This window comes from Sinocyclocheilus anshuiensis, unplaced genomic scaffold (genome assembly GCF_001515605.1).
Source record: "Sinocyclocheilus anshuiensis isolate Anshui unplaced genomic scaffold, SAMN03320099.WGS_v1.1 scaffold1559, whole genome shotgun sequence".
In the NCBI taxonomy this organism is placed as follows: Eukaryota; Metazoa; Chordata; class Actinopteri; order Cypriniformes; family Cyprinidae; genus Sinocyclocheilus; species Sinocyclocheilus anshuiensis.
The window spans coordinates 238605-251696 of record NW_015551091.1 but is presented as its reverse complement, the minus strand read 5'-3'; the positions used below and the strand labels follow the sequence as shown (position 1 = coordinate 251696).

Here is a 13092-nt window from a genome sequence, read left to right as displayed (position 1 = left end):
GTCACATTGTTCACTTTCTGTGTATAATTTATTTAGGATTTGAATAACAGTTTTGTTTTCCATGCTGCTGTTTTTCACGCGTCACTGCACAAGTTTATAATTCTGACAGTTGTTTCCACCTCTTTTTGACTGACTGGATATATTCTCCCCGATCATTGGTGGTTTTTGATTGGCCGTTGCATTGCTAGACAACACACATCGCAACGCAATACACATGCACATCATAGATCATAGATCATAGATTTCAATTTTAGCCTGTTTTCCACCATGTGCAGGTGTTAAAGCAGAATGATGTTTGGTGTTTCCTGCCCTCTGATTATTTGCACCATAAGGACTTGGCTACGCAAACGCACACTAACACTTTGGCCTTCGTCAGATGTCTAACGTTTCTCATCTTCCCCACTGTAGGCCATTGATATAAGGTCTCAGAGGTGTAGTAATAAGTACATGTCACCACTTTGAAGCAAATAATTTGAACCTTGACCTCACACATGTTTACACACATATGTTTGCACGTATGCGTCCTGGACTACGATTGTACGTTTGTGCGTGTGCATAAATCACAAAGAGAGCAATTGGCTCTGGCCCAAAACATGAAGTCAGCCACTGTATGGAAGATCAATCTATCGTTGGAATGATTCAGGGCGAGAATATAAAGCTGGATTTATGGCCGCAAACCGTTAAGGGTTGTCCATGTTAGCGCTGAACTATATCACTAATGACTAATAGTCACTGCAACCTTTTCCCAAGTGCAATTTCATCATATGGCATGCAACGGAAAGCATCGTAAGCATCCTCTGTAGTATCGTAACGATTCACCACGGCTCATCTTTCAGCAGTGTAATGCTCCTGCGGATCTCCAGCATTTTGTGTTTACTTGGAATCGCAACAAATTAGTCAGATGTCTTGCTTACTGCTGATTGCTTTGTTTTTCCATTTTATTTAGTGTGCCAAAGCATAATCATCCATAAAAACAGTCCACGAATTATGGCTCTTGTTTCTTGACCACTTCTCAAAAGAATCACTAGTGTACGGGACACCAGGGGGAGTCAAAGCAACAAGTATACTGTGGGTTTATACCAAATTTTAAATGTTTACTGAGTAGTAAAAAAAATATAAAATATTAAAATATAGAAAATATTTAAATATTACTTAAAAATAGCTCTATCTTGCCAGATAATTAACAGATAATACACAATTTAAAAAAAACAATTCACACAGTGTAATATTTTACTGTTTTAGTTTACAATTGTAACTTTATTTTACATAATTGCCATTTGATCATTTTAATTTAATTTCAACTTTTTAACTTAAACGCAAATTTATTTCTCAGTTGACTTATTTCTTGTAAAATTCAACACTGTATCTCAGCTGCAACTTTAATTCCCTTTCAGTCGGTCACTCCGAGTCACGTCGGTGACCGATGAAATGGGATCTCGCTTAGAGAGACCAATCCACTTCGAATGTAAACTAAACGAGCCAATGCACATTTTCATGCGATGATTGCATCCAGCTGCCGCTGATCACAGCATGGGATCCCAATTCGTCGGTCACCGACGTGATGTCTCCGTTCCCTCCTTCAGGGAACGAGGGTCACATACGTAACCGAGACGTTCTTAAAATTGTTACTTTATTCCCCATAATTGCATCTTTATTTCTTGTAAAATTCAACTGACTTTATTTCTCATAAAATTAAAACATCTCCACCACGACTTTATTTCTTGCAATAATGACTTTGTTTCTCATGATTACTGCTTTATTTCTTGTAATATTCAACTTTACATCACAGCTGTGACTTTTTTTCTCAGAATTGTGACTTTATTTCCTATAAAATTAAACTTTACATCTCAGCTGTGACTTTATTTCTCACACCTGTGACTTTATTTCTTACAACTGTTACTTTATTTCCCATAATTGCAACTCTGTTTCTCGTAAAATTAAACTGTGCATCTCAACTACAGCTGTCACAATAGTGACTTTATATCTCATAATTGCTACTTTATTTGTCATAAAATTCAACTTTACATCTCAGCTAAGACTTTATTTCTCACAATTGTGACATTATTTCTTGCAGTTGCCAAATTATTTCTCAAAAAAGTCAACTTTGTCTAGACTGCAACAATTTCTCATAAATTGTAGCTTCATATCTCGACTATAACTTTTATTTCTTACCATTGTGACTTTACTGTAAAATTCATAATTGTGACCTTTTTTGTTTTAATACATGTTGTTTACGTCATACACTATACACAGGTGTGCATAAATTCAAATCAGAGGATTGGAGAACTTGGGTCTGGGTCAACTGACAGTTTGTTTACTTATATGCCTGGATTTAAATCAGTGCTCCCTTGATTTACCAACTAGCTGTGACCGGGCAGAGGTGGTTCCACAGTAACAGGACATATGTGCTTTGCACAGAGTTCGGCTGATTGTGTAATGATGAGCTCCTGCTGAATTTACTACATCCAGAATCTGCTCCTAATGGAAATTTAATGGGCACCGGTAATAAAGCTGTCTCACTAGGAAACAGGGAGGTTAAATCAAAACCCAATCAGACAACAAGGGAAGTCAGAATAAGACAAAGCTTACAGGAAAATGTTCTTCATCATCAGTTTACCCCAAAAGCATCACCAGGCAGTCATGTTCGTTGGGGGAGAGAACCCACATTGTTTCTCTGTGGAAACATTTGCAGAGCGTTTCTACTTTGTGGTTTAACAAAATAAATATACCTGACTTTAACAGCACTGATAACTGCGCCAAACTTTGTTTCGCTGGATTAAGAAATGTGTTGAGTGCAGCAAAAGTTCCCTTGCTTGATGTGGAAAGCAGGACCTTGATAGAAGGCCTGTAGGCCTATGAAAATAAATCTAGCACATTGACAGACGGGCCCAAATTTTGGCTGACCCAGTTCTAGGGGAAATTTGAAATGTAAATGAAACAAATGAGGGGTGCAGAAGAAAAGACCGTGAGGAGTTAGAAAGAGAAGACAGAATGTTGCCAAGTTCTGGCCACTGCACTTGTAATCTGGGATGGGGTGCTGGTAAATAATGGTTAAGAATATTGACAGAAAGAATAAAAGCCTTGAGAAACAGACAGGGGATCCCTAAATGTGGAGCTGGCCATGATTGAGGGATTAAAGAGGGTTTAAGAAAGACAGATTTTAACCTCTATTTCCACCAATCCACAATAATCACTTTACACCAGTGATCATAATACCTGCACCCCATAGGAGCTGTGAAACAGCAACCTGACAGCTTTAATCTCCCGTGCTCTCATTCAGAGCCGGTGTGCTGGAGTGATTCAGTCAGGAGATTTCTGGAATGCTCTGGTCCATGAAGCATATCAAGTCAAGTCAAGTCAAGTCTGCTTTATTGTCAGTAGTGTGGGTCGGTGATGGTGTGGGCCTCCGGAGCAGACCGAGATCCCGCAGCTCTTCGGCGTGCGCAGAGTTTAACTCTAAAAATGTGGTTCTGCCGACATCGAGCAGAAACTCACGACTGTATGCGCGCTTAGAGACAGATAGACGTGACGAATACGTACAAAAACACTGCGACTCGCAAGACAAAAAACACGAAAACACATTTATGTCGGGAGAGAGAGAAGCCGCAGCGTGTGAACGCGCCGCCATCTTGAGGGACATAGGAAGAGCAACTCATTATATCTCTCACCTGTCTCTCAGCAGCTCTCTCACTGAACGTCCTGGCTATCTGTGATGTGCTTCGTTACAAATGTGCATGTGCGCTGCTCTGACAGGATGGAGAATGTTGCAGCACCACGTGAAGGAACGACTGTGCAGGGTCTTCCTACAGTTTGGTGGATTTTATCTCCCAATGAATCAATACTGCATATTTTATGTTATCAACTTTCATGCTACATGATTTTTCATGCACAGATGTACCCTAAAATAGCACTCATCTAGCAACAAATGCGAGCAAAAATCAACGTTGGCAGGTATGTGAAACAGTGGTCGGGAACGCAATATGTTTTAGCGCCATTATCAAATCACAAAGACTGCATTGTAATTATATAAATATATAATCTGATGCACTGCGTCTTTCAGAGTGAAGTGCAGCACTATGATTCTTTGCATTTAAAAGATGCAATATGCTTCAAACATTTTGTAATAAATTTGTAAAAATATTAGTATTGTAATTGTACTGTTGTTAAATAATAATAATAATAATAATAATAGATGTGTCTTAGTACCAAAGAATAATACTTTTGAAATAAAGGTTACATACTATATATTTTTAAATGAGCAGTTTTGAGTATTAGTTTATACATTTACCTATTCCTTTTGACATAAAATACAATTTATTGTGGTACATATTTTTCTTTTTAATGTGTAAAACCATTAAATTAGTTAGTGGTGGAAGTGACATCATTTCCTTGGAGTGAAAGCACCTCAAAAAACAAGGTTAATATTAGTCAATATGTTTTTCTCTTTACCTCATTTTCCGAAGACTTAATCTGAAGACTTTGAAGAAGCAGTCTATTAAAATTCTTCCTAAATTTTCGTTCCTAGCTAGTAATGAGCTTCTTTAGCTTAAAATGTCCACCCTGTTAAGGTCCACCCTGTTACACAGTGCAAAAATGTCATGTAACAGGGTGGACAAATTTCCTAGACCACTTGTGAAATACTTGGTCAGGATTATTATGTTCTGCTAGCCTGAGCTTGACCAGTGTGTTTTTTTCTAAAGACAGACGTTTTCTCCCTCTGATAAGACTAAACAATTGTTGATATGTTTAGCTTTTTTTCAGCAAACCTGCTCAGTCTAAAATTCACCAAACTGTAGGAATGATCCTGCATGTCATTCAGGTAGTCTTGCAACTGTGTGTGAGTAGAAAAAAAACACATGTGGAATGTTGTCACTAACATGTTTTGAGTAATTAGTCTTGATTGATAAAAGATGAAGAGTCAGTCCAGCAGTCAGCCACACACACCAGACTGCTGCACATGGGAATCTTGGCCTGCGTGTGGTGCATTCATAACTCCTCATTCTCCCATGTGGAGATGCAGTAGACAGAGTTCAGCCTGGTCACCGCTCTGCTCTCATTCGGTCTTTCTCTCTCTCTCTCTCTCTCTCTCTTTCCTCATTCTTGCTATGGGAATCTGACAGCATTTATCCTACAGGCTCTGCTCCAGCTAAGAGGAATCGTTTCAGGAAGACAGACGTTTTCTCCCTCTGATAAGACTAAACAATTGTTGATATGTTTAGCTTTTTTTCAGCAAACCTGCTCAGTCTAAAATTCACCAAACTGTAGGAATGATCCTGCATGTCATTCAGGTAGTCTTGCAACTGTGTGTGAGTAGAAAAAAAACACATGTGGAATGTTGTCACTAACATGTTTTGAGTAATTAGCCTTGATTGATAAAAGATGAAGAGTCAGTCCAGCAGTCAGCCACACACACCAGACTGCTGCACATGGGAATCTTGGCCTGCGTGTGGTGCATTCATAACTCCTCATTCTCCCATGTGGAGATGCAGTAGACAGAGTTCAGCCTGGTCACCGCTCTGCTCTCATTCGGTCTTTCTCTCTCTCTCTCTCTCTCTCTCTCTCTCTCTCTCTCTCTTTTTCCTCATTCTTGCTATGGGAATCTGACAGCATTTATCCTACAGGCTCTGCTCCAGCTAAGAGGAATCGTTTCAGGTACAATCCGGAGCTGTAAGCTGCAGATGGTGCCGGGAAACAGTAAGGTTTAGCAGTGTTGCTAAATGGGTTTTAGTGTCACAGTTGGGTCAGGAGATATAATTGATCTTTTTCAGTTGTCATTAAAGCCAGACTAAAAAAAAAAAAAAACTTTTTTTTTTTTAGCTTTGGATGAACTAAGACAGAGACAGTATGATGAGAAGCAGACGGGCCACTGCAAAATTGTAACTCTCAATAAGTATTGCATTTCAGTTGAAAGAGCCTGTCATTTTTGGGGGGCAATACTTATTTAATTATAAAATATTTATTATATATAATGTTAATAACAATATACAATTTACACAATTATACAATTCAATTTACATAATTTAAATTTATTATAATAAAAATTGTATATAATAAAATATATTATATGAAATGTATCACATAAATGGTAACACTTTAGTATAGGGACCAATTCTCACTATTAACTAGTTGTTAATTAGCATGTATATTACTAGCATATTGGCTGTTAATTAGTAATTATAAAGCATATAATTGTGCATGACCAAATTCTGCATTCTTAATCCTACCCAATACCTAAACTTAACAACTGCCTTACTAACTATTAATATGCCGTAATTAGGAGTTTATTGAGGCAAAAGTCATAGTTAGTAATTAGTTAACTGGACTTTGAAATAAAGTGTGACCAATATGAGCATTTTTTTACATTTTTATAAGGATTAAGTTCTCCCTGATATTTTTTGTTATTATAAAGAAAATATGACATTTCTGAAAACATTTTAAGTAAACGATGAATATTTTAAGCAGTTTTCTTAAAATATTAATCAATCAAATATTAAGATTAAGATTTTTTTTCCTGACATGGCACAGGATTAGTGCAGATTGTAGCACAACAGTGCAGAGCCTTGAAATAAATACATTTATTTAGTTATCTAAATATTTATTTATTTATTTCATGGTTATGATGTGTATACTTAAATGCATTCAGTGTGTAAGGAAATTAAATTTAGTATGCCAGTTTTTTCTAGTCTGTCTTAGACACTCTGTTTTGTCATTGATTCATTGAAATTTTGGGTAGTATTTTGAGTTAAACAAGTATTTTGAGACTACTGTTGTCAGATTTGATTGCTGATTTGAAATTGTACAAAGAAAATGCAGAGTGTATGTATTGGTGAACATGTGGAGACAGCTTGGACTCCATATTAAAGCCTGTGTCCATGTATACACTTGTAGTCAGGCTTTAGGTATGCTATTTATCAAACGACCTCATTGTGTGAGTAGAGTCCAGTAGAGTTCATCTTTCTTTCAACAATCTGGCTTGAAGAGAGTGTGTCAATCTCAGGACAAACAACATTTTCATCTTTAAATGCCCCATCTATCTATCTATCTATCTATCATCTATCTATCTAGAAAGTCACATTGACCTTCACCCCTTGTTGCTTGTGTCTTTGTCAGAACTCTTGGTTTTATTTCTTCCTCGGTCTTTTCTGTCAAATGGAAGCTCTGTGATTTTAGTGGCCTCCTATGGAGCTCCTTGAGCTCTTGTTATGACCTGCTTTATGTGTCCTGCTACAAATGGAAGTCGTGTTACGCTTGGGTGGATCTGCCTGCTCAAATGTTTTCCCCACTGCACTGCCACACAGGCTGAGATTTCAGGCTTCAAGAGCAATATTTAAACTGCTCTATATGTGCATGTGAAGCTGTTTGTTATGACTCATGCTTTTCCACGGAGTCTCTCAGCTTGAACATATGCTGCCTTCCCCTCCTCAGAAGTTCTGACTTTTTCTGTTCTGAAAGTTTGGAAATCTTAATTATGATGTACATTCAAGTCAATTTGGTCAGAATCAAAGTGATGCAGAGGTAATGTCACTTGCCAAGATAGAAAGCATTTTTAACACTAGTGTAATGAAATTAAGAGAATTTTATTATTCCTGTCACCTCATAAAGATAATTAAATAATCACTGTTTTTCATTAACAGCTCATAAATTGTATAGAACCTAAGCTTTACAGTCAACATTTACCATTACAACTTATAATTAATACCAATCTTTCATTATCTCAGTCATGTTTTTAAGAACACCTCAGAGGAATGAACGGGAGATTTCAGACAGATGTGCTCATAAAGTGGCAAAAAGTGATTGAATGGTTTTGTTACATGGGCTAGAATGACATTTCAACGCTTTTTAAAAAAAATCTTATCTGCCATATCTCTTTAAAGAATCTGTTAAATTATAACTGCAAATCGTGACTTCAAGTAATAAGATTATGTGAAGAGAACTGTTCCTAACGTTTCAACAGCACATTCACTATGAAAGTATGAACTCTTAGTTACTATCCGCATTTCAATGACCAGTTGTGATGGTTAATTAAAATTAAATTATGTTAATTTAGTAGCATTAATTGCAAATGTCTACATTCGGGAATGAGGGTTAACACACAGTTTAATCCAAAGCATCAACTTCGAGATATATATATATATATATATATATATATATATATAAACTGTATTTATTATATATTTTTATATATTTCCAATATTTATATAATTCCAATATTTCATTGTGTATTATGTATTAAACTGCAAAATGTAAATGTATTAAAATTTAATTGAAAACTATCTAAACACTAAAGTTTGTCTGGGAAAATAATGAACAACATTTGCTATGGTAGGATTGGTCGGCAATGTTTGTTTCCACCATCATTATTTAGTTCCAGGACACTTATGTTGTAATTTAATGCAACTTGATTGCATTAACCTATAAATGTGGTTTTGTGTTGGTGTGTTTGTATATTTCTGTGTTTGTGTGAAGATTCAAAGTCTAAAAGTTCAGTTGTTTATTTGAGAATGGTTCACCTGTTACAGCTTATATCTTCCAGGGAGCATGTGAGTGAGTGTGTGTGTGTGTGTGTGTGTGTGTGTGTGTGTGTGTGTGTGTGTGTGTGTGTGTGCGTGTATGATACAATAACTCTTTGCAGCAGAGATGTGATTCAGACAGCTCCAGATGGATCTCATTGACACTATTCACTTTGATCAGAGTGAAATCCTGCTCTTCACATATAGAAGACTGTATCTGTTTGTATTCTGGTTGCTTTAAACTTTGGACACATATGTGAGGGTTCATTGGTGTGTGAAGCATTTTCTTTATAACTCAGGCTCTGTCACGACACTTCCCTCACCAGAAGACCTCCCCTGAGTTGCTAAGGAGAGCCAATGATGTTTTATGAAGACAATGGAAACACTGACCACACTGCTGTATCACATGCAAAGACACACACATGCTTCATGCACATCAGTGGAACAAGACAATGTTGCTTCTTTGTTGTGTGTCAAATGAAAATCGATAATTTTCAAAGCACACAATTTTGCTCAACGAATATTAAATACTAAAATCTCAAATTCATACTCCTGTTCAAATTTATTCAGGTTAAAATCCCACGCTAGCACACATGAATTTATCCTTTTGTAATGAAATGAAGTTTTAATTCAGTTCCAGAAGATGTAATGGATTAACTTGGCTTCAAAGTAGTGAACTATTTATTGTGTTCCTGTGGCTCAAACATAACATGGCACTAGCAACGCCAAGGTCATGGGTTCAATTCCCAAGGAATGCATGAGCTGATAAAATGTATATCTTGAATGCAATGTGGATAAAGACATCTGCCAAATGCATACATGTGAATATATTTAACTTTATCTCTAAAAACACTTGCTACAAATGAATAAAAAATTGGAAAACAATCCCTTCAGAGCAGTCATAGCAATAATTTCAATAACAGAAATTTTATTTTTATTATTTTATTAAAATAACATTAAATTATTTTATTGAATCATAATTTGAAATTATTTTCAGTTCATCTGTATTTTTTAATGAAGGATTGAACACTAGAATCCAAGCTAGAACAAAAGATTAGAATATTGAAGAGTGTTGGTAGTGGACTAATTAGCATTACCCAGAACATCCTAGTAATCCAAACACCCTATAACTGCAGTGACTTAAAAGTATTTATGTGTTTATCTCTCTTTCTCTCTTTCAGCTCTTGGACAAATCATGCTGTATGTGGATGGAATGAATGGGCTTATCGGACACAATGAAACTGTACAGTGGCTTTACACACTAGTTGGATCAAAGGTAAAAGACATATATATATATATATATATATATATATATATATCAGCTGATATTTAATATTTAATTGTGCTCACTTAAAGTTAATGTTTAAATTAACTAATCATTTAACTAATACAAATAATTAATCTTTAAACAAACTAATAATTTAATTACACTGTTAAGTGTAATTTTTAAGCAAATCTCAAAAGGAATATCCATTTTATAATGTTGTGGTGTTGTGATTTATTTAAAACAGTTGATTTTAGTTTTTAGTGTTTCACTCTTAATTTAGACAAAATAGCCTTGAAGTAAAAGTAGAGGAGAAACTTTTGCTTTGAATATCCAGATCTATTATGTTGTTCAGAGGTAATGAATTCAGTAAGGCCTGAATGGTGTTTTTTCTTGTATTTATGTTCTTTTTAGCCAATGTTTGCAAATGTTTTAAGTTAGGGCAGCTTCCAGGTGTGCCAACTTGAACAATACTCATAGGGTGGCGTAGTTTTGCACGCAGTGTTCATGACTGACTTTCCTGTTTTTTCCCTGTATTTATGCTCTTTTAAGCCAATGTTTGTAAAGCATGCTTTAACTCAGCAGGGCAGCTTCCAGGTGTGCCAGCACACAGAGTGTGGCACGGTTTCGCACGGCACAATCCAGTGTTCTGGACTGATTTCCTTTCTCAATCCTGTCCAGCCATCTAGTGGCAATATGAGCACATGTGATGATGACACATGGATGTGTGTGCTAGAGGTTGGATGAGAATGGATGTTTGTGATCACCACATCAATAGATATTTTTATGGAGTTCTGTGCTGGATGCAGCAGTGATTAAATGCATTTCCTCTTCTCTCTCTTTCTGTTATATGGTACATATGAAATACACAGTATGGTTTGAAAAAGCAGCTCTTATTTTATTAAACACAGATCTGTTTCTACTCCTGTTTGTCCACTCCATACACACATTCACATTCCTGAACCTGTATGTTTTGCTCTTCTTTTCTTTTCAATTTTCTTTTTTTTTCCTGTGGCTCTTCTCTTTTTTTTACTGTTTCCTTATCAGAGAAACACAATGGCTCAATATCTCCATGTCTGATTCATTTAAGAAAGTATATACAATTTTGCAAAAGCAAAAATCCTTTGTTTTAATCATTTTTAAATCTGTAATTTTTGTTTTCCTCTAAAAATATCCTGATGAGAAATTTTCTTTGAGAAGAAAATCTGTATACGGGAATAAATCCTGTTTTTAGAAAATATGTTATAAATTGAGTTTATTTTTTAACTCATTAGCAAATTGTTTATATTTTTATCACAAACCTCAATTTTGTGTTAGATTTGTGCGTAACACACACACACACACACACACACACACACACACACAAACATCCAACAACAAAACAAAACAAAACAAAAATTGCCAGTGGGGTAAGAAAAATTAACATGACTAAATGTGTTTTGTTTTGTTGTTTTTTTTTTTGCAGTGAGGGCGTGTCAGTGACACTACTGTTTAATTGATGTTTATAGGAAATAGGTTCACATAATGGGCATAAAGTTGCACAAAATACAGTATGAAATAGAAACATTGTAAGTAAGTAAAAATTAAGATAGAGGACTAAAAAACTAAGAGAACAGACAGGAAAAAGGGGTTGCAACAGGCTACTTGCAGGACATTTAAAGTAGCTCCTCTTCCTGTCAGTGTACAGTCATGTGTCAGAAGCCGTTATCAATATCCTCCATAGTACCCCATTCAGGAAAATGTGTCAAGATATTCTCTGGGCTTTTACACCTTTTAAATATACAGTTAATTTAGTCTAGACAGTGTAAGATCATGTGTGAGCTGCAAAATGTCATATAATTGGGTGTAAAGACAAATGTTAAGGTTAGTGTTGTTTACATTGTTGTATAGAGATAAATAGTGTTTCTTTATGTGTGCAGTTCCGGTTGGTTGTTAAAACTGCTCTGAAGCTGCTGCTGGTTTTTGTGGAATACACTGAGTCCAATGCACCTCTACTCATCCAGGCCGTCAACACCGTGGACACCAAGCAAGGTAATGTATACACATTACAAAAAACAATACACACACACACTTATGAAAGGTGAAATACTCTTGGAAAGTTGTCGCAATATGTCTGGAAATCAGTGTTCAATTCTATGTCTCTGTATTTGAGTCCAAGCTGAGCTCTGGATTTTACAGTGTGTGTGTGGTGAGGTTTGGTTACCTAGAAGAGAGAAAGCAACTATAGTGAAGATGACAGTTAACAAACTGTTATTGACTTTTTCTAATATATTTTAAGGTAATTGCTCATATTACCGGCCCCTGTATTGCCAGTGAACAAAATATGATCGCCAGCAGATTAAATCAAGATTAATGGTCTGAGCTCATGGGAAAAAAGTGTTGATAGGACCAGAGCTACTAAGATAGGACAGCTAGAATGAAAAAGTTTAATACTGTTACATAAGAAGAGAGAATGCTGTCTCTGGTCTCCCAGTGAGAGACAGACAGGCTGGCAGATGAAGCAGAACGTCTCCTGCTATTAATCTACATAACAGACATTTTCTCCTCAAACTAAATCTGCTCATTTGTCTCTGAACCAGCCATATGTTAACCGATTTACGTCAAATACCATCATGCCATTAGCCGTATGTAACCCTCGTTCCCTGAAGGAGGGAACGGAGACATCACGTCGGTGACCGACGAATTGGGATCTCACTTAGAGAGACCAATCTACTTCAAGTGTAAACTAAACAAGCCAATGCACATTGGCATGCGATGATTGCATCTAGCTGCTGCTGATCACAGCGTGAGCATAAAATGGCAGCCGGTGCAACGCATACCAGGTTTTCGCTGGGGAGCCGAGCCGGTTACCCGGCCGCTCAACTGGCTGCCGAGGGGATGGAGGAGCTCGACAGGGCCTACAGTACGGACACTCTGGAGCAGTTTTAGCAAACTGACACTAACCGGGGCCTCTCAGTGCCTCTACCCGTTTAGGTGAGAACACAGGAGGATACCGGCTCCACACGAAGGCTATAGAATCTAGCGAACGTGTTATGGGTCGCCCAGCTTGATGGAGGCCAGTGCAAGCAGGAGTAGAGTTTTCATTGAAAGAAACTTTAGCTCGACTGACTGCAAAGGCTCAAATGGGCCCTGCTGTAGTGTATTAAGCACCAGAGACAGGTCCCAAGAGGGTATAGAGGAGGGCCAGGGAGGATTTAACCTTCTGGCCCGCCTAAGGAACCTGATGACCAGATCATGCTGCCTTACCGACTTCCCTTCCACGGGGTCATGGTTAGCAGCAATCGCAGCGACATAGACTTTAAGGGTGGAGGGAGACAG

The 13092-nt window shown here is 36.9% G+C and overlaps 1 protein-coding gene across 1 annotated transcript in view; it reads left to right on the top strand.

The window, feature by feature from the left end:
• LOC107662660 (FH1/FH2 domain-containing protein 3-like) overlaps window positions 1-13092 on the top strand; it is a 172546-nt gene that overhangs the window by 121104 nt on the left and 38350 nt on the right. The window contains exons 6-7 of the mRNA XM_016452738.1: window positions 9692-9786; window positions 11694-11805. Coding sequence (XP_016308224.1) covers window positions 9692-9786; window positions 11694-11805 — 207 coding nt within the window. The remainder of the gene's footprint in view (window positions 1-9691; window positions 9787-11693; window positions 11806-13092) is intronic.